Source organism: Argentina silus (assembly GCF_951799395.1).
Source record: "Argentina silus genome assembly, chromosome: X".
In the NCBI taxonomy this organism is placed as follows: Eukaryota; Metazoa; Chordata; class Actinopteri; order Argentiniformes; family Argentinidae; genus Argentina; species Argentina silus.
In genome coordinates this window covers 43,774,967-43,800,314 of record NC_139653.1, presented here as the reverse complement: position 1 = coordinate 43,800,314, position 25,348 = coordinate 43,774,967, and the positions used below count along the sequence as shown (strand labels likewise).

General features: G+C 45.8%; 1 protein-coding gene across 2 annotated transcripts in view; it reads right to left on the bottom strand.

Moving 5' to 3' along the window:
• Positions 1 to 622: 622 nt before the first annotated feature.
• Positions 623 to 25,348, bottom strand: part of LOC310822577 (septin-5-like) — a 68,909-nt gene continuing 44,183 nt past the window's right edge. Inside the window, exons 1-12 of one of the 2 annotated variants that reach the window (XM_083694956.1) lie at positions 21,979 to 22,110; positions 19,459 to 19,785; positions 18,671 to 18,767; positions 18,400 to 18,486; positions 16,982 to 17,105; positions 16,293 to 16,427; positions 14,868 to 14,985; positions 14,357 to 14,458; positions 5,309 to 5,405; positions 4,605 to 4,767; positions 3,809 to 3,908; positions 623 to 836 (exon numbers count right to left, since the gene is read on the bottom strand). In XM_083694956.1, the coding sequence (XP_083551082.1) occupies positions 768 to 836; positions 3,809 to 3,908; positions 4,605 to 4,767; positions 5,309 to 5,405; positions 14,357 to 14,458; positions 14,868 to 14,985; positions 16,293 to 16,427; positions 16,982 to 17,105; positions 18,400 to 18,486; positions 18,671 to 18,767; positions 19,459 to 19,785; positions 21,979 to 22,104 (1,545 nt within the window). In that variant the 5' untranslated portion in view covers positions 22,105 to 22,110 and the 3' untranslated portion in view covers positions 623 to 767. Of the gene's footprint in view, positions 837 to 3,808; positions 3,909 to 4,604; positions 4,768 to 5,308; positions 5,406 to 14,356; positions 14,459 to 14,867; positions 14,986 to 16,292; positions 16,428 to 16,981; positions 17,106 to 18,399; positions 18,487 to 18,670; positions 18,768 to 19,458; positions 19,786 to 21,978; positions 22,111 to 25,348 lie in introns of those variants that run through there. The other variant, XM_083694955.1, reaches the window with a different exon arrangement.

Below are 25,348 nucleotides of genomic sequence, written 5' to 3'. Positions count from 1 at the left end.
ATAATATCACTGTATTTGTAAGTCCATCTACAGTATTGACCTTTAAAAAATACTCTTAGTTGGAACCGAAGAAAATGTGTGCATAATAAACTGAGAGAACTGAAAATCTGGGCAGGCCAACTGTCAATCAAGGACCTCGGTCACACATCACCTCACATCATATCTACGGTGGGTATAACCACTGGTCTAATCTTGTTACAAAATAAATGTTCAAATATATCTAGCCGAAGGACAAAACATGTCTACTAATTCACGGTTAGTTTACTTAGGACAATGCCTATCAACAAAGCATTAGCCACATTAGACTGGAAGGCAAACAAAAGTTCATGTTTCTTCTTTTTGACAAGACCAAATGGGAGCCTAGGGGTGGACGACTCTGGGGCTCTGGTTTCTGTGGACATGAGCGGGTGGTTACGGTGGTTGCCGGGAGCAGTTGTGCTCTCTAGCCATGGCAGAGGTGTCCGAGCATCCGTTGATGATATCAGGCTCCGTTGAACAGACGATGTTCAACCGCCACCACGCTGGAAGAGCAGACAACTTCTCACCACCACCTCCTTCCTTGTGAACGCCTGGTCTCTGACGAGTCTCCGTGATGGGGTTACTGATGAGGATGATGAGTGGATGTGGTTGGGATGGGCTTAGACAATGTTTCTGGACTAGAGTGAAGGAGTTCTAAGGGAGGGAGCCTACCCCAGGGAATGAAAAGAAGAGAGAGAGGAGGGGCATGTACAAAGGGTGGGGTGGGGGTTGGGGTGTAGTTGCCGGGGTTAATAGGCTGGGTTCTGCGTTTGCATCTGTTCCTGAATCTTCGTCAGCATCTCCTGCATCCGTCGCAGCTGAGGATAGAAAACAGAAAGAGCTGTCAGCAAAACCATACCTTCTGAAATGGAGCTATACATGCAAACATATGCTGTTAAAGAATGAGCTAATATACAGTACGTAACTGCATATTGCCAACAATACAATCACTGCCATTGGGGTATTTAACTAGGGAAGATGCAAACCTTTCAGTATTTGCATTTGGATGTCATACTATAGCTATACCTGCATGTAGAGCAGAGATGCTTAGTGGACAGGGGACCTCTCACATGAACCCATCACTTCCACATGAATGCACCAATAACCCAGCCCTATTCGATCCTGTGATCCAATCACAACCAAGCACAGGAGTCCTGACAACCGATCAATACGATTCGCCAGATCGGTCTGGCTCTCTCATCACACCATGTGACCAGTGCTGATGATGGAGTGTGTACACACAGACATCTGCATTCAAAAACTTTATTCACCTGTCATTTGTATCAAACGTATGAATAGGATTCAATGAGAACGTGAGCTACTTTTTGAGAGAGGTCATTCTAATCAGAAGCTGTCACTTGTAAGATTTTAGAAAAGGGTGTAGTAGCAGCCTGTTGTCATGACGACAAAGTTCTATAGAAGGTGAGAAGAGACCTTCTGAAGATCTAACTAGGTTATGATAGACACTGTGCCAAACATTTAAAATCAACCAACAATTTACTGTGAAATCAAACATGTGTGCTTTATACCATTCCTCATTCCATTCCACCATTTATACCATTCCTCATTCCATTCCACTCCACCAGCCTCCCCTGATACACATATATTTACAGCTCTGATCACAATGGCCCTTTCTCAATTGTTAGAAACTTGTTTCCTTGTGTCCTATTCTCCGTCGCATCCTACTCAAAACGCATTGGAGGCAAATATCTAGGTTCCTCCCCTTAGACATTCTCCTCCAATACGTTTTGAGAAGAAGTAAGTGGAGGACGGAGGAGATGACAGAGGAGAGAATGTGAGGAATCAAGTTTCTAACAATTGAGAAAGGGCCAAAGTCACGTGACTGTGCTGTGTACCGTGAAGTGCATGTGTGCATGGGAAGGATAATGGTGCTTATGGACACACAAGACTCCACATAACATGGTATCAAACATAACATGGTATCAAACATTCCTCATTCCATTCCATGTATTACAATGAGCCCATCCTCTTTTTTTTTTTTCTACCTCCACCAGCCTCCCCTGGGACACATTCTACCCTTATGGTCAACCTTTGTGATCCCACACTCACACATTCACTAAAAAGAGGATGAAATTATAGTGACAGCTTCGTGTTTACAAAGTTTTAATGATGGTTACATACAGAAAACAAAACAAGAGACACCTGCTTAATTTCAAAAGGATAATCGGGAGGGAGGGGGGCACCTATATAAATATGGGTTGTGCTTGTGGACTACAGACCGCTTTACTTTTTTTAGATGCTGTTTTATCCAATGCTGAAATGGACTAAAATAAACAAGCAAGCAAGCTTAGCAAGTGAGTGATTGTGAGGCCCCTTTTATTGTTTAAACCAAACAGCAGGTAGGACAATTATTTCGCCTGGATCTATTTTGCCCTGCCTAAAACCTTTTGGCTTACATAGAATTCGGTACAAAAATGTTGGTAGTCGTGGCAACCCTGGATGGGGATTAGTGGGCCTCTGTGCCCCCCCACCTCCATCAGCCTCCACTACCTTCTATGATCATCCATCCATCCATCTCAACTCTGACCCACAGCAGTAAAGTGCATGGCTGCCGAAATGTGCAGGTTTCCCAGGGCCCAACACCACTGCTAACACTATCAAGAAACAATGTTTTTTTTAATACTTTTAAATCTATATGACCTACAGGACGCCTTAAAACTGGTCACTCTTACACCTGTAAGTCATTCCAAGTTTTTAGAGTAGGATCTGTTTAGGGAGGTTTGTATGGTGTGGTGAGTATAATTCATGTAAACTGTTGTATTCTATGTTTGTTGTATTCTGGTTCTTGAATTGTACATTTGTTTTATTTTAATTTATTCGTACTTTGATCTACGTAAATCAGGCCCCTGCTGCAAAGTCAGGTTTCCCTGAAATAATGAACCTTAAATAAAACATTAAACAGTAACTATAATGGAGGGTGCGCTTTTGAAATAAATACTTGGCCAATCAGCATGGTAACGCACTCCTGTGCCATTTCTCAGGGAGAGCGAACCATACAAGGGGTTAATCATCTACATGCTACTGTATACCAGTGGAGGCTGGTGAAGGTAGAAATCAGAGGACAGGCTTGTTGTAATGCATGGCATGGATTGAGGAATCATACAATGGTTCTCATTACCATGTGCCCGTCCTCTGATTTCTGCCGCCACCACCTTCCCCTGCCTGGCAGGCATATCCTATCTACCCAGGATGACCTGGCATATCCTAGTCTACTCCTACAGATGGACGTCTTCATAAGGATGAGGACCCCTACAGGCTGTTGGAGACCTGGACAGTGACAGCCACTGTGTTCCATTATCCACACTAGCATAAATAACACACAGAATAAAGCCATGCCATTGGCTATATACCATGCTACTGTAGCTATTGAAACAGGACCAGTGACTATCCCTTTCTGACCTCTGACCTTTGACCTTTTCCTCAGACCAGACCACCATGACCCCACCTGACCATGACCTTCTGTGGGCCTGTGTGTGTGTACATTGTACAGTACACAGGTTGGTGTGTGTGTGTGTGTGTGTGTGTGTGTGTGTGTGTGTGTGTGTGTGTGTGTGTGTGTGTGTGTGTGTGTGTGTGTGTGAATGAGTGAGTGAGTCAGTGAGTGATTGACAGCCCAGGGCACTCAGGAGGTCTCAGGGTCATGGCCTGGGTCAGGGTGTGGGTCTGGTTCTGAGTGTTCATGTGGGTCAGACTCGTGTTCGTGCTCGAGCCCGTTCCCGTGTGCCTCTGGTTCACGGTCCGAGTGATTGGGGTGCTCAGAGTGCCGTACCTCCTCGTCTTTCTCTCGGATCAGCTTCTCCGTCTCGCTGTCCGTGACCCCCGGTACCACAGGGATGGGGAAGTCTGTGCCACTTTCCCGGGTCAGCTTACTGCAGAGATCATCACACACAGAATCATCTGTTTGACATCCTCTACATCGGTGTATCTAGTAGCCATTGCATTCAGTATTTTTTATTACTTATTATTGAACTGCTGACTGCTGCTGTTGAGCGTGGAACAAGATCCTAAAACATTTCACTATGTCAATTACAACTGCATGAGATATAAGTGACAGATTTGATTTGATTTGATTTGATTTGATTTGATTTGATTTGATTTGATTTAATTTTGATTATGTGAGTCTCTACTATTGTTCTATTGTTATGTGAAAACAGGGTATTAAATTAAAGTGAAAACTCCAATAGGAGTGATGTGAGGAGATTAAGTTCACTTCCCTTCATCACAGATCTGATAGGATTGGGTTTGTAAGCCACAGCCCCACCACATTTGCTTATTGAACGAGAGCAGATTGGAGGGAACGGCTTTATAGAATGAAACTCAGCCTAGATGTGTGCATGTTGGGTGCACATGAGTGTGTTACAGGGGAGGCTGATGGAGGCAAATATCGGAGGACGGTCTCATTGTAATGCATGGAATGGAATGAGGAATGGTATCATCAAACAAGCGTGTGCCATTCCATGCATTACAATGAGACCGTCCTCCGATGTCTACCTCCACCAGCCTCCGCTGGTACACATCTGTCAGTGTGTGAGGCGGCTGGGGCCCCGGCGGTGGTTTTGGCGTACTTGCGGTTGCGTTCCTTGACCACCATGCGGGTCATGCTCTGGATGCAGTGGGCCCTGTAGTTCTCATAGTGGGTCTCCCTCGTCACGTCCTTCAGGTCCTGCATGTGAGAACGCACCAGCATGTTCCGCAGCTTCACAAAGTCACAGTGTGCCGAGTTCTCCACTGTTGTCGTCAACAACAACAACATCAACAGCAAAAAGGTGTGGGTTAATTATGAGCAGGGTATAAATTACACATTGTTGTTTGGGATACACCGATACCAACTTTTCATTGCCTATACTGATTCTGAGTACTGAACTTACTATCGGCCGATACCAACTACCAATCCAATAGAAGGCTCTTTTTTTACATGTGAAATGCTACTGCCTCCTCTCGAAACACTCGCCTTGCACATTTTGCAACAAGCAGTTTTACTGGTGTCTGTCTCAAGCGTGAGGTAACTCCAGACTTGTTATTATTGTCACCACACTTGCGTGTCACCTCAGCTGCCCAGCCGTCAGTCAATGACAGACGTGTTTGAAAAAAACAGAAGTTTTTACGGCAGTAAAGAAGTTTGCGTCATGGCATCGGATCGGTAAATAGTGCTCCCTACCTCTTGATTCCCGATGCTTATATACAGTAGATATATATCCAGCCCCCCATATTGATTGTTAATTTCAGCAATCTATGGTAAAGAGTGATGATTAATAAATTATGGGGATACCTTCTACAATGCCCCAGGGGTACAGGCGGCCCCGCACCCTCTTCCCTTTGGCCTCCACCACTGTGTTGCTGCCGATCACTGCAAAGGGAACGCTGTCCTGCAGGAGGAAGGGAAGAGAGAGAGAGATCAGTGGATGTGAAGACTGAGATCGATGTATATTGTAAAAAGAGAGAGAGTCGGGAAAGGGAAACGGAGAGAATAACCTTGGTGGTTAAGATGGTGCAGTGCAGGTCTATCTATTTCTCTGACCCTCCTCTTTCTCTATTCCAACACAAAACTCCTCTCCCTCCCTCCCTCCCTCCTCTCCCTCCCTCCCTCCCTCACGCTCTATTCTCCTCTTTAACTCTTTAAGTTTTCTCTCTCCATCCTTTGCCGTCCTCCCTAAACATACCCTTTTCCTCCTTTCCTCTCAACTCAGGCATTTTCTGAAACAGGATTCCTGTTTAAATTAAAAAATATATATTTACAGAATATTTTTTACTTATAATATAATACGATTTATTATTTGTTTTGTCAAAGGGGCAACAAAATATGCACCACCTGAGTGATATGACTAATTCGCTCTAGTGCCATCTATTATCAACGTTATTGTAATATATACTCTATAAAGTTACCTTTCATGATAAAAATGACTTTGGAGATCCTGAACCAAAACCCTTAAGCCTTGAGATAAACCTAGTCCTGCAGTAGAATCCCTCATACACTCTGCTAGTCCTGCAGTAGAATCCCTCATACACTCTGCTAGTCCTGCAGTAGAATCCCTCATACACTCTGCTAGTCCTGCAGTAGAATCCCTCATACACTCTGCTAGTCCTGCAGTAGAATCCCTCATACACTCTGCTAGTCCTGCAGTAGAATCCCTCATACACTCTGCTAGTCCTGCAGTAGAATCCCTCATACACTCTGCTAGTCCTGCAGTAGAATCCCTCATACACTCTGCTAGTCCTGCAGTAGAATCCCTCATACACTCTGCTAGTCCTGCAGTAGAATCCCTCATACACTCTGCTTGAGATAAACCTAGTCCTGAGTAGAATCCCTCATACACTCTGCTTGAGATAAACCTAGTCCTGAGTAGAATCCCTCATACACTCTGCTAGTCCTGCAGTAGAATCCCTCATACACTCTGCTAGTCCTGCAGTAGAATCCCTCATACACTCTGCTAGTCCTGCAGTAGAATCCCTCATACACTCTGCTAGTCCTGCAGTAGAATCCCTCATACACTCTGCTAGTCCTGCAGTAGAATCCCTCATACACTCTGCTAGTCCTGCAGTAGAATCCCTCATACACTCTGCTAGTCCTGCAGTAGAATCCCTCATACACTCTGCTAGTCCTGCAGTAGAATCCCTCATACACTCTGCTTGAGATAAACCTAGTCCTGAGTAGAATCCCTCATACACTCTGCTTGAGATAAACCTAGTCCTGAGTAGAATCCCTCATACACTCTGCTAGTCCTGCAGTAGAATCCCTCATACACTCTGCTTGAGATAAACCTAGTCCTGCAGTAGAATCCCTCATACACTCTGCTAGTCCTGCAGTAGAATCCCTCACACACTCTGCTAGTCCTGCAGTAGAATCCCTCACACACTCTGCTAGTCCTGCAGTAGAATCCCTCACACACTCTGCTAGTCCTGCAGTAGAATCCCTCATACACTCTGCTAGTCCTGCAGTAGAATCCCTCACACACTCTGCTAGTCCTGCAGTAGAATCCCTCACACACTCTGCTAGTCCTGCAGTAGAATCCCTCACACACTCTGCTAGTCCTGCAGTAGAATCCCTCATACACTCTGCTAGTCCTGCAGTAGAATCCCTCATACACTCTGCTAGTCCTGCAGTAGAATCCCTCACACACTCTGCTAGTCCTGCAGTAGAATCCCTCATACACTCTGCTAGTCCTGCAGTAGAATCCCTCATACACTCTGCTAGTCCTGCAGTAGAATCCCTCACACACTCTGCTAGTCCTGCAGTAGAATCCCTCATACACTCTGCTAGTCCTGCAGTAGAATCCCTCACACACTCTGCTAGTCCTGCAGTAGAATCCCTCACACACTCTGCTAGTCCTGCAGTAGAATCCCTCATACACTCTGCTAGTCCTGCAGTAGAATCCCTCATACACTCTGCTAGTCCTGCAGTAGAATCCCTCATACACTCTGCTAGTCCTGCAGTAGAATCCCTCATACACTCTGCTAGTCCTGCAGTAGAATCCCTCATACACTCTGCTAGTCCTGCAGTAGAATCCCTCATACACTCTGCTAGTCCTGCAGTAGAATCCCTCATACACTCTGCTAGTCCTGCAGTAGAATCCCTCATACACTCTGCTAGTCCTGCAGTAGAATCCCTCATACACTCTGCTAGTCCTGCAGTAGAATCCCTCATACACTCTGCTTGAGATAAACCTAGTCCTGAGTAGAATCCCTCATACACTCTGCTTGAGATAAACCTAGTCCTGAGTAGAATCCCTCATACACTCTGCTAGTCCTGCAGTAGAATCCCTCATACACTCTGCTTGAGATAAACCTAGTCCTGCAGTAGAATCCCTCATACACTCTGCTAGTCCTGCAGTAGAATCCCTCACACACTCTGCTAGTCCTGCAGTAGAATCCCTCACACACTCTGCTAGTCCTGCAGTAGAATCCCTCACACACTCTGCTAGTCCTGCAGTAGAATCCCTCATACACTCTGCTAGTCCTGCAGTAGAATCCCTCACACACTCTGCTAGTCCTGCAGTAGAATCCCTCACACACTCTGCTAGTCCTGCAGTAGAATCCCTCACACACTCTGCTAGTCCTGCAGTAGAATCCCTCATACACTCTGCTAGTCCTGCAGTAGAATCCCTCATACACTCTGCTAGTCCTGCAGTAGAATCCCTCACACACTCTGCTAGTCCTGCAGTAGAATCCCTCATACACTCTGCTAGTCCTGCAGTAGAATCCCTCATACACTCTGCTAGTCCTGCAGTAGAATCCCTCACACACTCTGCTAGTCCTGCAGTAGAATCCCTCACACACTCTGCTAGTCCTGCAGTAGAATCCCTCACACACTCTGCTAGTCCTGCAGTAGAATCCCTCACACACTCTGCTAGTCCTGCAGTAGAATCCCTCATACACTCTGCTAGTCCTGCAGTAGAATCCCTCATACACTCTGCTAGTCCTGCAGTAGAATCCCTCATACACTCTGCTAGTCCTGCAGTAGAATCCCTCATACACTCTGCTAGTCCTGCAGTAGAATCCCTCATACACTCTGCTAGTCCTGCAGTAGAATCCCTCATACACTCTGCTAGTCCTGCAGTAGAATCCCTCATACACTCTGCTAGTCCTGCAGTAGAATCCCTCATACACTCTGCTAGTCCTGCAGTAGAATCCCTCATACACTCTGCTAGTCCTGCAGTAGAATCCCTCATACACTCTGCTAGTCCTGCAGTAGAATCCCTCATACACTCTGCTAGTCCTGCAGTAGAATCCCTCATACACTCTGCTAGTCCTGCAGTAGAATCCCTCATACACTCTGCTAGTCCTGCAGTAGAATCCCTCATACACTCTGCTAGTCCTGCAGTAGAATCCCTCATACACTCTGCTAGTCCTGCAGTAGAATCCCTCATACACTCTGCTAGTCCTGCAGTAGAATCCCTCATACACTCTGCTAGTCCTGCAGTAGAATCCCTCATACACTCTGCTAGTCCTGCAGTAGAATCCCTCATACACTCTGCTAGTCCTGCAGTAGAATCCCTCATACACTCTGCTAGTCCTGCAGTAGAATCCCTCATACACTCTGCTAGTCCTGCAGTAGAATCCCTCATACACTCTGCTAGTCCTGCAGTAGAATCCCTCATACACTCTGCTAGTCCTGCAGTAGAATCCCTCATACACTCTGCTAGTCCTGCAGTAGAATCCCTCATACACTCTGCTAGTCCTGCAGTAGAATCCCTCATACACTCTGCTAGTCCTGCAGTAGAATCCCTCATACACTCTGCTAGTCCTGCAGTAGAATCCCTCATACACTCTGCTAGTCCTGCAGTAGAATCCCTCATACACTCTGCTAGTCCTGCAGTAGAATCCCTCATACACTCTGCTAGTCCTGCAGTAGAATCCCTCATACACTCTGCTAGTCCTGCAGTAGAATCCCTCATACACTCTGCTAGTCCTGCAGTAGAATCCCTCATACACTCTGCTAGTCCTGCAGTAGAATCCCTCATACACTCTGCTAGTCCTGCAGTAGAATCCCTCATACACTCTGCTAGTCCTGCAGTAGAATCCCTCATACACTCTGCTAGTCTTGCAGTAGAATCCCTCATACACTCTGCTAGTCCTGCAGTAGAATCCCTCATACACTCTGCTAGTCCTGCAGTAGAATCCCTCATACACTCTGCTAGTCTTGCAGTAGAATCCCTCATACACTCTGCTAGTCCTGCAGTAGAATCCCTCACACACTCTGCTAGTCCTGCAGTAGAATCCCTCATACACTCTGCTAGTCCTGCAGTAGAATCCCTCATACACTCTGCTAGTCCTGCAGTAGAATCCCTCATACACTCTGCTAGTCCTGCAGTAGAATCCCTCATACACTCTGCTAGTCCTGCAGTAGAATCCCTCATACACTCTGCTAGTCCTGCAGTAGAATCCCTCATACACTCTGCTAGTCCTGCAGTAGAATCCCTCATACACTCTGCTAGTCCTGCAGTAGAATCCCTCATACACTCTGCTAGTCCTGCAGTAGAATCCCTCATACACTCTGCTAGTCCTGCAGTAGAATCCCTCATACACTCTGCTAGTCCTGCAGTAGAATCCCTCATACACTCTGCTAGTCCTGCAGTAGAATCCCTCATACACTCTGCTAGTCCTGCAGTAGAATCCCTCATACACTCTGCTAGTCCTGCAGTAGAATCCCTCATACACTCTGCTAGTCCTGCAGTAGAATCCCTCATACACTCTGCTAGTCCTGCAGTAGAATCCCTCATACACTCTGCTAGTCTTGCAGTAGAATCCCTCATACACTCTGCTAGTCCTGCAGTAGAATCCCTCATACACTCTGCTAGTCCTGCAGTAGAATCCCTCATACACTCTGCTAGTCTTGCAGTAGAATCCCTCATACACTCTGCTAGTCCTGCAGTAGAATCCCTCATACACTCTGCTAGTCCTGCAGTAGAATCCCTCATACACTCTGCTAGTCCTGCAGTAGAATCCCTCATACACTCTGCTTGAGATAAACCTAGTCCTGAGTAGAATCCCTCATACACTCTGCTTGAGATAAACCTAGTCCTGAGTAGAATCCCTCATACACTCTGCTAGTCCTGCAGTAGAATCCCTCATACACTCTGCTTGAGATAAACCTAGTCCTGCAGTAGAATCCCTCATACACTCTGCTAGTCCTGCAGTAGAATCCCTCACACACTCTGCTAGTCCTGCAGTAGAATCCCTCACACACTCTGCTAGTCCTGCAGTAGAATCCCTCACACACTCTGCTAGTCCTGCAGTAGAATCCCTCATACACTCTGCTAGTCCTGCAGTAGAATCCCTCACACACTCTGCTAGTCCTGCAGTAGAATCCCTCACACACTCTGCTAGTCCTGCAGTAGAATCCCTCACACACTCTGCTAGTCCTGCAGTAGAATCCCTCATACACTCTGCTAGTCCTGCAGTAGAATCCCTCATACACTCTGCTAGTCCTGCAGTAGAATCCCTCACACACTCTGCTAGTCCTGCAGTAGAATCCCTCATACACTCTGCTAGTCCTGCAGTAGAATCCCTCATACACTCTGCTAGTCCTGCAGTAGAATCCCTCACACACTCTGCTAGTCCTGCAGTAGAATCCCTCATACACTCTGCTAGTCCTGCAGTAGAATCCCTCACACACTCTGCTAGTCCTGCAGTAGAATCCCTCACACACTCTGCTAGTCCTGCAGTAGAATCCCTCATACACTCTGCTAGTCCTGCAGTAGAATCCCTCATACACTCTGCTAGTCCTGCAGTAGAATCCCTCATACACTCTGCTAGTCCTGCAGTAGAATCCCTCATACACTCTGCTAGTCCTGCAGTAGAATCCCTCATACACTCTGCTAGTCCTGCAGTAGAATCCCTCATACACTCTGCTAGTCCTGCAGTAGAATCCCTCATACACTCTGCTAGTCCTGCAGTAGAATCCCTCATACACTCTGCTAGTCCTGCAGTAGAATCCCTCATACACTCTGCTAGTCCTGCAGTAGAATCCCTCATACACTCTGCTTGAGATAAACCTAGTCCTGAGTAGAATCCCTCATACACTCTGCTTGAGATAAACCTAGTCCTGAGTAGAATCCCTCATACACTCTGCTAGTCCTGCAGTAGAATCCCTCATACACTCTGCTTGAGATAAACCTAGTCCTGCAGTAGAATCCCTCATACACTCTGCTAGTCCTGCAGTAGAATCCCTCACACACTCTGCTAGTCCTGCAGTAGAATCCCTCACACACTCTGCTAGTCCTGCAGTAGAATCCCTCACACACTCTGCTAGTCCTGCAGTAGAATCCCTCATACACTCTGCTAGTCCTGCAGTAGAATCCCTCACACACTCTGCTAGTCCTGCAGTAGAATCCCTCACACACTCTGCTAGTCCTGCAGTAGAATCCCTCACACACTCTGCTAGTCCTGCAGTAGAATCCCTCATACACTCTGCTAGTCCTGCAGTAGAATCCCTCATACACTCTGCTAGTCCTGCAGTAGAATCCCTCACACACTCTGCTAGTCCTGCAGTAGAATCCCTCATACACTCTGCTAGTCCTGCAGTAGAATCCCTCATACACTCTGCTAGTCCTGCAGTAGAATCCCTCACACACTCTGCTAGTCCTGCAGTAGAATCCCTCATACACTCTGCTAGTCCTGCAGTAGAATCCCTCACACACTCTGCTAGTCCTGCAGTAGAATCCCTCACACACTCTGCTAGTCCTGCAGTAGAATCCCTCATACACTCTGCTAGTCCTGCAGTAGAATCCCTCATACACTCTGCTAGTCCTGCAGTAGAATCCCTCATACACTCTGCTAGTCCTGCAGTAGAATCCCTCATACACTCTGCTAGTCCTGCAGTAGAATCCCTCATACACTCTGCTAGTCCTGCAGTAGAATCCCTCATACACTCTGCTAGTCCTGCAGTAGAATCCCTCATACACTCTGCTAGTCCTGCAGTAGAATCCCTCATACACTCTGCTAGTCCTGCAGTAGAATCCCTCATACACTCTGCTAGTCCTGCAGTAGAATCCCTCATACACTCTGCTAGTCCTGCAGTAGAATCCCTCATACACTCTGCTAGTCCTGCAGTAGAATCCCTCATACACTCTGCTAGTCCTGCAGTAGAATCCCTCATACACTCTGCTAGTCCTGCAGTAGAATCCCTCATACACTCTGCTAGTCCTGCAGTAGAATCCCTCATACACTCTGCTAGTCCTGCAGTAGAATCCCTCATACACTCTGCTAGTCCTGCAGTAGAATCCCTCATACACTCTGCTAGTCCTGCAGTAGAATCCCTCATACACTCTGCTAGTCCTGCAGTAGAATCCCTCATACACTCTGCTAGTCCTGCAGTAGAATCCCTCATACACTCTGCTAGTCCTGCAGTAGAATCCCTCATACACTCTGCTAGTCCTGCAGTAGAATCCCTCATACACTCTGCTAGTCCTGCAGTAGAATCCCTCATACACTCTGCTAGTCCTGCAGTAGAATCCCTCATACACTCTGCTAGTCCTGCAGTAGAATCCCTCATACACTCTGCTAGTCCTGCAGTAGAATCCCTCATACACTCTGCTAGTCCTGCAGTAGAATCCCTCATACACTCTGCTAGTCCTGCAGTAGAATCCCTCATACACTCTGCTAGTCCTGCAGTAGAATCCCTCATACACTCTGCTAGTCCTGCAGTAGAATCCCTCATACACTCTGCTAGTCCTGCAGTAGAATCCCTCATACACTCTGCTAGTCCTGCAGTAGAATCCCTCATACACTCTGCTAGTCCTGCAGTAGAATCCCTCATACACTCTGCTAGTCCTGCAGTAGAATCCCTCATACACTCTGCTAGTCTTGCAGTAGAATCCCTCATACACTCTGCTAGTCCTGCAGTAGAATCCCTCATACACTCTGCTAGTCCTGCAGTAGAATCCCTCATACACTCTGCTAGTCCTGCAGTAGAATCCCTCACACACTCTGCTAGTCCTGCAGTAGAATCCCTCATACACTCTGCTAGTCCTGCAGTAGAATCCCTCATACACTCTGCTAGTCCTGCAGTAGAATCCCTCATACACTCTGCTAGTCCTGCAGTAGAATCCCTCATACACTCTGCTAGTCCTGCAGTAGAATCCCTCATACACTCTGCTAGTCCTGCAGTAGAATCCCTCATACACTCTGCTAGTCCTGCAGTAGAATCCCTCATACACTCTGCTAGTCCTGCAGTAGAATCCCTCATACACTCTGCTAGTCCTGCAGTAGAATCCCTCATACACTCTGCTAGTCCTGCAGTAGAATCCCTCATACACTCTGCTAGTCCTGCAGTAGAATCCCTCATACACTCTGCTAGTCCTGCAGTAGAATCCCTCATACACTCTGCTAGTCCTGCAGTAGAATCCCTCATACACTCTGCTAGTCCTGCAGTAGAATCCCTCATACACTCTGCTAGTCCTGCAGTAGAATCCCTCATACACTCTGCTAGTCCTGCAGTAGAATCCCTCATACACTCTGCTAGTCCTGCAGTAGAATCCCTCATACACTCTGCTAGTCTTGCAGTAGAATCCCTCATACACTCTGCTAGTCCTGCAGTAGAATCCCTCATACACTCTGCTAGTCCTGCAGTAGAATCCCTCATACACTCTGCTAGTCTTGCAGTAGAATCCCTCATACACTCTGCTAGTCCTGCAGTAGAATCCCTCATACACTCTGCTAGTCCTGCAGTAGAATCCCTCATACACTCTGCTAGTCTTGCAGTAGAATCCCTCATACACTCTGCTAGTCCTGCAGTAGAATCCCTCATACACTCTGCTAGTCCTGCAGTAGAATCCCTCATACACTCTGCTTGAGGACTGGAGACGGAGACTGGAGATACCTTCAGCTCCTGGTCCTGCTGCTTGAAGTCCTCATCCTCGTCCGAGTCACAATCAGGGAACTGGTAGATCTTGATCCCGTACTGCTCTATCTCCTCTCTGATCTACTGGGCCACCAGTGACGGAGCAGGAGAGAGAAAGATGAACAAAGATTTTAATAAAAAAAAAAAAAAAATTAAACTCTATTTGTTTGGGACGCAATGAATGTAAAGACTGTGGATAAACCAGGGGAGGCTGGTGGAGGTAGAAGTTGGAGGACGGGTTCATCATAATGCATGGAATGGTGTGTTTGATAGCATTTCTTATTCCGTTCCTCCCCTGGGATAAACACTACAGTATGCTTTGTGGCTGTATCTTGCGATTTGCCCTTCATATTATTTATTGTGTTTTGTGCAATTAAAAAGATGACAAACAACATGACACACATTCATTGAAGTATGTTAATTTTAAATATAATCAAAGCCGAACTGAAGCCTGAACCTTGGTATTCAATGGCTGACAAAAGCATCTTGCCTTGAATTTCTTTTTCTTGACCTCGGCGGGGGTGAGGGTGTCTGCCTTGGCCAGCACAGGCACGATGTTCACCTTCTCATGCAGCGCCTTCATAAACTCCACATCCAGAGGCCTTAGACTGAGAGAAACACCACATAGCAACACTAAGAAAACCACTATCACAGCTAGAAACACACAAAGACAAACATACTGTACTGCAGGGGACTCCAATTTGAAATTAGGGGACCCCATGTTTGGGAACTGCTGCTGTACTATAATACAGTTGAACATACACATCTGACCCCAAAACTAAAAGGATAAGGATAACATTTTAGGGGTACATTCCAACAGAACACAATTCAGACTGAGGACTATGGTAACCTTCCTACCAGTGAAGGTTGGTGGAGGTAGAAATCGGGGAGGACGGGCCACCTCCCCTGTTTCCTCCTTATTTTTTTATGGAGAGTAGTAGTTGTACCACATGGTAGTCAGCAGATGGTGCATTCTCCCTATCCCGCTGGCCTTGCAGCAGTGCTGCTGCTGTGCTACAGATATCCTCCTTCAATGAACACAGTGGAGTGGAACGGAGCGTAATCACTGACTGAAGAACTGCATCGGTATTTATCCCACCGATTGGTCGGGAGGTTTAGCTATGCACCAGATGCAAATCGCCCTGGAGGCCGGGTGATCTAACACTCTGGGGAGGACGTACACCTAGCGTTTAGAATGGGTCGGGCTACCAATAACACCATACTCAGCCCTAGCTACCAATAACACCATACTCAGCCCTAGCTACCAATAACACCATACTCAGCCCTAGCTACCAATAACACCATACTCAGCCCTAGCTACCAATAACACCATACTCAGCCCTAGCTACCAATAACACCATACTCAGCCCTAGCTACCAATAACACCATACTCAGCCCTAGCTACCAATAACACCATACTCAGCCCTATGAACCTAGAGCTCTAGTTGTTGCCTGGCTCTGCACTTCACAATGGCAGAGGAAAGCCAACTTTTATCAGTTTGTGTGGAAATATCTGTGTGGCCCAGTTGGTAGGTATGACGCTAGCAATACTTAGTTTGGAGGTTCGATTCCCATTGGGACCATATATACAAATAATGTATACACTCACTGTACTGTAATTGGCTTTGGATAAAAGTGTCTGCTAAATTGCAACGTTTATATTATTATTATATTAAATAACTTGAGAAGTCAGTATGAGCCGTTTGTGGGTGAATGTTAGGAGGTGGGTGGACAACAACCTTGTCCCAACAGTCTTAAATAGAATCTTCTTCTCATCGCCTTTCCTCATTTCCTGTCTGACAGGACATGACCTATCCTATCCAACCAAGTCACATGTCAGTGGTAGTGAAGGAAGGCATACAAGGGAAGTAAACCATGTAAGGGTATTGGGACGGGGCCTGTGTGTCATTCGTACCCGTGGCCGAAGGGAGAGATGAAGTACAGGCAGCAGTGCACGCGGTTGTCCTGGATGTTCTTGCGGTTGAGGCCGCTCTCGTCCCTGAAGTACTGCTCAAACTGCTGGTCAATGTAGTCCGCCACAGACTTCCAGCTACGGCGGTGGGGAGGAGAGACAGAGACACACCAGCACTCAGGCCAGGCAGACAGCCACCCCACAAGTGGATCATCAAGCATCAATCATATCTACCATTTTGGTTTTGCTGTTACTGTACCTTAAAAGAAAAACTACGCGATATCGCGACTATTTCGATATTTTTCAAACCTCTCGTTTTGGGTCCGGAAGGTCAGTGTTTAGTTTTTGCTCATTAGTGCTATGTTTAGAACTGTACACTGACAAATTATCCCGTGACATCACTTTAATTGTACCTTAATAGAGCGAGACATATTCCCTCTTGAGGGCAATTCCATTCTATTTTATTACAAGTGCTATCAAACTTTACTGTACCTGAATTACTACAACTCTGTAGCACATGTGTGCTATGATGTATGTATGAGAATTCAATAATAATACAGTCCCATATATATCTAAATGTTTCTGTAACAAGCCCTAACATGCCCTAGCAACCTAAGAATAGATGGGTCATTCCATGTTATAATGGAACAGATAGGTACAGGAAATATTGAGGAAGGATGTTTGACATATACCATTCAGTGTTGTTGACAGCATCCCCGAACCCAGGGGTGTCCACGATGGTGAGCTTCAGCTTCACGCCTTTCTCCTCGATGTCCACTGTGTGCTTGGTGATCTCCACGGTCTGAGTGATACGCTCTGGAGTTACACCACACACACACACACACACATACATGTAGACGGATTTTGGTGGCGCCAGCCTTGATTTAAATGTGTATAACTATTTACAGTTGAATGAGCCTGACGGACATCCTGACGAAATTGCACCCTCGCCATTTGTCAATTCCTTTGCGATTGTAATGTATGTCACACCTTGTCCTTTTTTGGGCATGATACTTAAGTAGAGGGACAGCGATATCTCTTTTGAGTTACTCGGGTTAGGCCCATGGCCACCGATCACCTGTGTTGTCCTTGACACATGTTAACGTATGGTTAAAACTTACAGTCATATGTTGCTTTGAAACTGTTAAATTGTTTATTTTGTTGATACTCTATTCTCATTCTTCCTATGTGCATTAATGTGATGTTGTGCGCTAGATAAAGTTCTGTTAAAACAGCACAACATAATCGTGAGCAGGAGTTGAATCTAGGATCCGGGAGAATCCTCCCTTTGCTCTCAAAACAGCCTCAATTATTCGTGGCATTGATTCCACAAGATGTTGGAAACATTCCTTTGAGATTCTGGTCCATGATGACATGATTGCATCATGCAATTCCTGTAGATTTTTCAGATGCACTTTCAAGCTGTGAATCTCCCATTCTACCACATCCCAAAGGTGTTCTATTATATTCTGATCCGGGGACTGGGAAGGCCACTGAAGAACACTGAACTCATTGTCCTGTTCATGAAACCAGTTTGAGACGACTTTTGCTTTGTGACATGGTGCATTATCATGCTGGAAGTAGCCATAAGAAGATGGGTAAATTGTGGCCATGAAGGGATGTACATGGTCAGCAACAATACTCAAATAGGCTGTGGCGTTCAAGCAATGATTGATTGGTATTAACGGGCCCAAAGTGTGCCAAGAAAACATTCCCCACACCATTACACCTGTAATGTGTTCCTAATAAAGTGTTCCATGAGTGTATGTCTAATTTCTGACCGTCCTTTATTCTTCAGTGCTTTATTTTCAACACTACATACACACAGCATGGGGTTACTCTCATTGCGTTAGCTAGTATCGGGGCTAGCATCAGGGTTGGGGTCAATTCCATTTCATTCAGGAAGTCAACTGAAATTCCAACTCTAATTCCACTTTTCCTCTATGCTTTTCAATGAGGAAAATTGGAATTTCAGCTAACTTCCTTGAATTGAAATTGAATTGACCCCCAACCTTGGTCAGAATTTCAATATGTAGGTACAATACAATACTACATTTGCAGCTAAGAAAAGCTGGAGAGTCTGTAGCACCACCAAGATGGCCTTCCTTACCCTCAGCGTTGAGCAGCTTCCTGTCCTTGTAGAGGTCTGTGAGGAAGAGACTGTTGACGAGGGTAGACTTGCCCAGGCCCGACTCCCCTGAAACCAGAGAGAGAGAGAGAGAGAGAGAGAGAGAAAGAGAGTGAGAGAGAAAGAAAGAAAGAAAGAAAGAAAGAGAGAAAGAGAGAGTCAGAGTGGCTGCCGTCTTCACATCAGTGACAACCAGGTCTTACCTCTAGCATCCCAAACCCCTCATCACACCCAGTGTCTCCCTCTTGCTCACCTGCTACCATCAGGGTGAAGTCAAAGCCCTTCTTGACAGATTTACGGTGCACCTGGTTTGGCAGCGTAGCAAAGCCCACGTATTCCTTGTCTTGGTCCTGTGAAGAAAGGCACACAAAGATGGGGACACTCCATTATAGAATCCAATTGAATTCTGATGGAACATTTTGTAAGCGAGTCACAGTTCTTCGCACCAATGTCATTGTCTCCCATTCCGAATGGGAAGTTGCACCAATCACACGTACACATCTCATCTCAACCCACCAACGCTTGTTGTGGTACATTTTAATGTGAATGTGAACAACCTAAACTGAGACACGTGGATGTTCATCTCAGTTGTAACAAATGACTCTGTCACACACAATAACAAAACATGCAGCACAGACGGTTTAAGGGTATTGGGTGAATGAAGCCAAGTTTAGAACATCAAAACTGCCACAACATTTGATCAATTTCTATTAAGAGGCAGCAAAGATAAGGCCGCGAACTGAGTCAACACCTTGTGTATGCTACCACACAACCAATCAACATTCTCATGGACCCTCTATCAAGTCAAAAACAAATTAATGTGGTCACACCAGAATTCCTTGCTAGCAGAGAGCAAAGTGCCACAAGCAACAACAGTACTCTAATTTAAAAACACAATCCCTACATTGCAAAAAGGGCCTGAACCCGCGAGTGCTAAACTGAATGTAAAGCGCAGACTCTTTGGGCTGGAGAGGTAACAGTCTAGGGGCATGTTGTTATCTCTCCTGGTCTTGACCTTTGACCCTGTCCCCCTGAGTTTACCTCTGGGTAGTCGTAGGGGTCAAAGCGGCCCCAGGGGCTCTTGGGCCTGGAGGGGCTGATGGGCGAGGGCAGGTCATACTCATAGCCCCCCAGCTGCAACCTGTGCTCTATGCCCGTCTCCGACTGGGCCCTCCCCGCTGTGGGGGGGCGCAAAAAGGTGGGCGTCCCCGGGGTGTGGGGGCGTTCGTCGCCCTCTGCCTCCCTGTCCAACGGATGCTCATGGCTGGGGTGGGGGGGTGGATGCCCGTGCCCCCCATTATGGTGGGGGTCCTGCATGATGTTCACCAGCTCCGAGTCTTCTGAGTCATCCTTGGAGTGGGTTGAGGGCTGAGAGGGGGGGGGGGGGGGGAGACCAGGGTGGGTGTGCGTAGGGAAACAGGAGGCAGTGCAGTGAGGTAGTGGATAGGCAGTGGAGGAGGAGGGTCAGGGAGGTTAACATACACGGAAGGAGGAAGAGGGGTACAAGTAACGTGGGGATATAAGGATCAAAAGGAAAGAAAAAAGAGTAATACAGATTTTTAGTGGTAGTAGATGCGAAGCTAATGAAAAGGTAGCAGAAACAACAGAACAGAGATCATTAGTTAGTATGAGTACAAGGCGGGCCTGGTTCTTCAGGGGTTAGAGCAGATTCAAAGAGACAGAGGGGAAAGAAGATATTGACTGTGATTCCCTCCCTAACCCTAACAGAGAGAGCATTAAAAGAGAAGATTTGTGCTGATGGGCAGAATACCAAGGTCAAATCCAAAGGTCCTGTGGTCCTCTGTGGCTCAGTTTCTAGAGCATGGCGCTAACCACGCTTAGGTTGTGGGTTTGATTCCCGCTGGGACCATATATACTGAAATGTGTGCACTCACTGCACTGTAAGTCGCTTTGGATAAAAGCGTCAGCTAAATGGCACATATTAAGGAAGAGATCCATGATGGGGCGTCAAACTGGAGACAAGCTGAACTTCCACCTCCAACATAGGCACCAAATATAACCCACATGTCAACGGGTCTTCCACTAGAGTAGATGCATTACCTCAAAATTGGCATGACCTTGCTGAACTTCCTGGAAATCGGAGGGTAGATCTTGTTTGAAAGTGTAGGCCTGACTAGAGAGATTCTCCCTGCTCAGCAGATTCAACCTTGACAAACGCTGGAGACATCACAATTGAACTGAAGGGTAGCCATGTGGCTGATAGAGACTGAGGGAAACTATTTGGATTTCACCAGAAGGTCAAGAGAGACCGCCATTTTTCCATGTTATATAGATGATAGAAGAATATGGACGCATCATGATAGGCTCTTTATGACCTGTCTCAAAAAGAGGGGGACATAACATGTATGCATTTATGCATGCAAAGTGTTTTCTGAATGGTGAAACCAATATGCACACAAATACTACGATAAAAGATGAGAATCTTTACTTTAATCTCATCGTTATTGTTTGATTTAAAATCCAAACTTTTGGAGTGTAGAGCCAAAAGAAGTATCTCATTACTTATGCTTAAAACTTTACATTAGCCGATCTGGCTTGAGTTGAACTGGATGCAGCGATGGGAGAATGTGCTCGCAATTTCATTGGATGTTACTTTCCAAGAACTCTCACCTCTATGCCCATAGAATGGTTGCTTGTTGTTATGTGCGTACTAGGAAAGCTTGGTCTCAACAAGGTTAGCCTAAAGCTTATGAAACACTAGGCACAACCAGAAAGCTACGCTAATCTGACATAGCATCAGGTCAATATCCTTTTCGTCCACTTGCATCCTACTGAAAACACCTTGGAGGAGAAGTTCCTCCCCTTACATATTCTCCTCCAATGCTTTCTGAGCACGAAGCGAGTGGAGGATGGAGGACACAAGGATGCAGTAGGAGTCGTGTTCCTAACAACTGAGAAAACTAAACTAAATATTATCAACACAGGTCAAATGATAGCCCTAGGGTGATTATCAACACCACTCTCATTAAAACTACCTGTCAAACCTGTCATAACTACTGTCATGTTGTACCTGTTCTAGATCTATGGCAGGGGAGGCTGGTGGAGGTAGAAATCGGAGGATGGCTCATTGTAATGAATGGAAAGGAATGAGGACCATGCATTACAATGAGCCTGTCCTCCGATTTCTACCTCCAGCAGCCTCCCCTGTGGTTGTATATCTATACTTGTATATATCTATACTACCTGTCTTTCTCTTTTTTTCTCTCTCTCTCTTAAGGTACACGAGAACCATCTACCTCACTGGGGTGACAATGAATACTATTCATGAGGAGAACAAAAGGAGCAAGGCTCTGTGTGTAGCTGGGCTGGTAAAGGGATATCCTCCCTGAGCTCTCAGACAGGTGCACATGTCCTGAAGCCCAATTCTCATGTTACCATTGCAGCTCTCCTAGCCCCAGCGTTACTAAAGGACACTCCAGCCTGTTCCGTGTTAAATAATGCAGAGGTATTTAGAGAGGAGGTGATGAGGCTGTTTTACCTCTAGACCCCTAGCCATCAGAGTCAGTCTGGACACAGAATTATGGGGCTCATATCTGGTACCTGTTCAGCTTCGGGGTCCCTGCTATGTTCTGGGGACGGCGGGGTGGAGTCCTGCTCCTCCGATGATGAGTGAGCCTCATGGTCACTGTCCTCCATCGCTACTGGGGCTACAGTGCACTCTGCCATCTCCAACCAGGAATGCAGGGTGGGGGGCGTAGGGGGCATGGGGGGTGTGGGGGGCGGGGGTGGCAGGAGCGGCAGGAGGGCAAGGAAAGAGGCAGAGCCCCAACCAGAATGAGTCATGGTTCAAGGGGGGTGGACGGGTGGATGGGTGGAAAGGCAGGTTGGTGTGACAGAGGATAGAATTTGCATGATGGTGTTTGTGTAGACCGGACAAGGACAAGAGGGGGGGTTGAAAAACAAAAAAGTAACAAAGAAAAAAAACACGAAATGATTAAGTCAACTTAAGAACAATGAGTGAGACACAGACATCTGGATCCAGCATTAGGAAATTAAGGCTGTGTATGCCAGGGTAAACAACATGGCGGTCCACTGGAGTAGCCGTGATTGAATTGTTCAGATTGGGAATGTGTGTGTGTGTGTGTGTGTGTGTGTATGTGTGTGTGTGTGTGTGTGTGTGTGTAGAGTTCTTTCAACAGTGTCCAGAAATAATGTTGCTACACGCAGGGAACTGCCTGTTTGTCGGCCATTCCAGCACTCCAGCAGTAATGTTGTTTATTTGTGCTGCTGCACTTAGTTGAACATATTCTGATATCTAATCTTCCCATTCAGGGATTCTAAAAATGCACTGTCCTGCTCAGATGCAGATACGATGAGATTAACAGGGCCAGCTGTAGTTGTGTAATGGGAAAAGTCATTTGGAGTTTGCTGAAAATGAGAACACACGCACGCACGCACACACACACACTTTTGACCCTTTGACATTGATTGACAGAAGGGGTAGTGTACACAACATATTTTCTAGGTCTTTCAATCCATTGAATCCTTTTCTCAATACCTCGTGCAAGATTTGTAATGTCAACATGGCAACATGGCTTTCCGTTTGTAAGGCCTACAATGCTTTCCGTGTCATCCTCACCCAATTTTAATTACACTGGGATTCAGAGGTCAGGGGCACGATGAAGGACATTGATAGGTTCTCAGATTAGAGGGCCAATGACCTGCTTTTCTCTCTGCTCTGCATTTGACCAAACCGCACAGATCAATGTTTAATCTACTCTCTCACACAGTCGGAACGTGTGACCCATTTAGGACAACTGGTCAATACAAACCCTCTGTCAACTCGACAGAGACCTGCCTGACAGACAGAGCTTATGTTCCTCGTTCAGATCAGAGGTCAGTTTCCTGAAAGCTTTGTATCTTAAGTAGTACATTATTTTTTTTGATGATCCAGGCCCATGGCTCTCCAAGACTTGCAAAGTTTTTTATTTACCAAATTTTGTTCTTTCACGCACAGCAGATTGACCTGCAAACATTGATTTACATTTCTTACTCTCTGGTGGCTTTGCGGCTGGGTTGTGGGGAGAAAGTAAGTACAACTTAAACTAAAAAGCTTTCGGGAAACTGACCCCAGATTCTTCTATATAATCCTTCACTTACTGTACTTCACAAACTATCAAAATATTGGTCAGAAGATTTTGACCAACCATTCAAAAGCTTGAAGCTTGAACTTGAAGTGTTCCTCACCCTCATAAGAAAAAAACACTTGACTATATCAAGGTTGATGGAGGATACAAAGGGACAAGGCAGTCTTTGTAATAACTAAAACAATCAAACAAGAACTCAGACTTGCACGAGGTACAAATACGTTTTTGAAAGATCAACAATTAGCAAATAAATTGATTCAATGTACTGTATAAACTCAAATGCTCATGGGTGAAACCTAACTAGATTCTGTTTCCACACGATCCCTAACTTGACGACACAAGACCTCATCTCACTCCAAAACAAATCTCATTTCGCTCAAAGGCTGAGATGATTCATTGAATAATTTGAATAATTTGATTACAATTGTCTGCCTTTTTGGTGGTACGTTTTTATACAGCGCTGAAAATGACATTTGTATATTTTTGTAAACTGGCAAAGTATATTTTTATATTGAAAAACAAAAAGGAAAAATGTTCTGGTTCTAATCATAGACCTATGGTACATCAATGGTTCTAAGCTGAAAAGGCTATAGCCTACCTATTTTTTTTCCTCAATATAGCATATAGTGTTTTCGCATACTAGAGGATTAGGATTACTCAATTAAATCATCAGAATAATCGACATAATACTAAAAACTACCAAAATACTCCATAGTTGCAGCCCTACTTCACTCAGGACCCACCTTCTCTCTTGTAGAACCTCACCTGTAGTACCCTTTATGAGATGGAGCAGCCTAGCCTTGTCTCCTTTGAGCCAACTCATCAATCCCCTTCCTAGGATCCAGTTTGGGGCGGTGGCCCGAACCCCTGCCTTTTATACCCAGGCTGTGGACCAGGACACCGTGTCCTTCAGCCCCATCGAGCTGCCCCACTGCCCCAGGGCACCTATCAGCCTATCAGCTGCATTGACAGGCCTGCCTCGCATCACCCTTCACAGGGTCAGCCGTAGACTCTCTAATAACACCCACTCTAATAGTCACAAACAGACACATACTGTATAATAGTCGTAGTCATTTTAGTCACCTTTTCATCAAATCATAGTAACACAGTATCCATCAATGGTAAAAACCTGTTCACAATAAAACGGCACCAGCTATGAGAGACCATGAGGAAAGGAAGAACCATATTAATGTAAAATCAAATTCCAGAGACAGGAACATCCACTATGTCCTGTATGTTTGTACCTGGGGCTCGTAATCCAATCACGCAGCAAATAACTAAAACATCTATATACTAGAAATTATGCAAGCATTGCTATCTGGTAATTTTCAAAGCTGACATACCCCCCCTCATTCCTAACATTAACCCAAAAAAACAACATCTATTTATCCTTAAATCATTCCTCAGGGTTACAGTATATATACATGAATGAGTTCATTAGAGACCGAATAAGGCTTTCTGTCTTACACTAGCTGTCTGTTCTGAAGCATGTAGCTGTGCTACGCCCTCCATTACTGGCAGGTGCTGTACTACTGTCCTCCACGACGCACCAAGGTTCTTCCACAGCACTGGAGGCTGGTGGAGGTAGAAATCGGAGGACAGGCTCATTGTAATACATGGAATGGAATGAGGAATGGTATTAAATGCACATGTTTGATACCATTCCTCATTCTATTCCGTGCATTACAATGAGCCTGTCCTCGGATTTCTACCTCCACCAGCCTCCCCTGTTCCACGGTAAATTCCTGAAATCAAGAATAGAGCACAATACAGTTTGTTCCTCTCGTACTCCACCGGTTGGGCTGTCGGGCTACTGGAGTGTG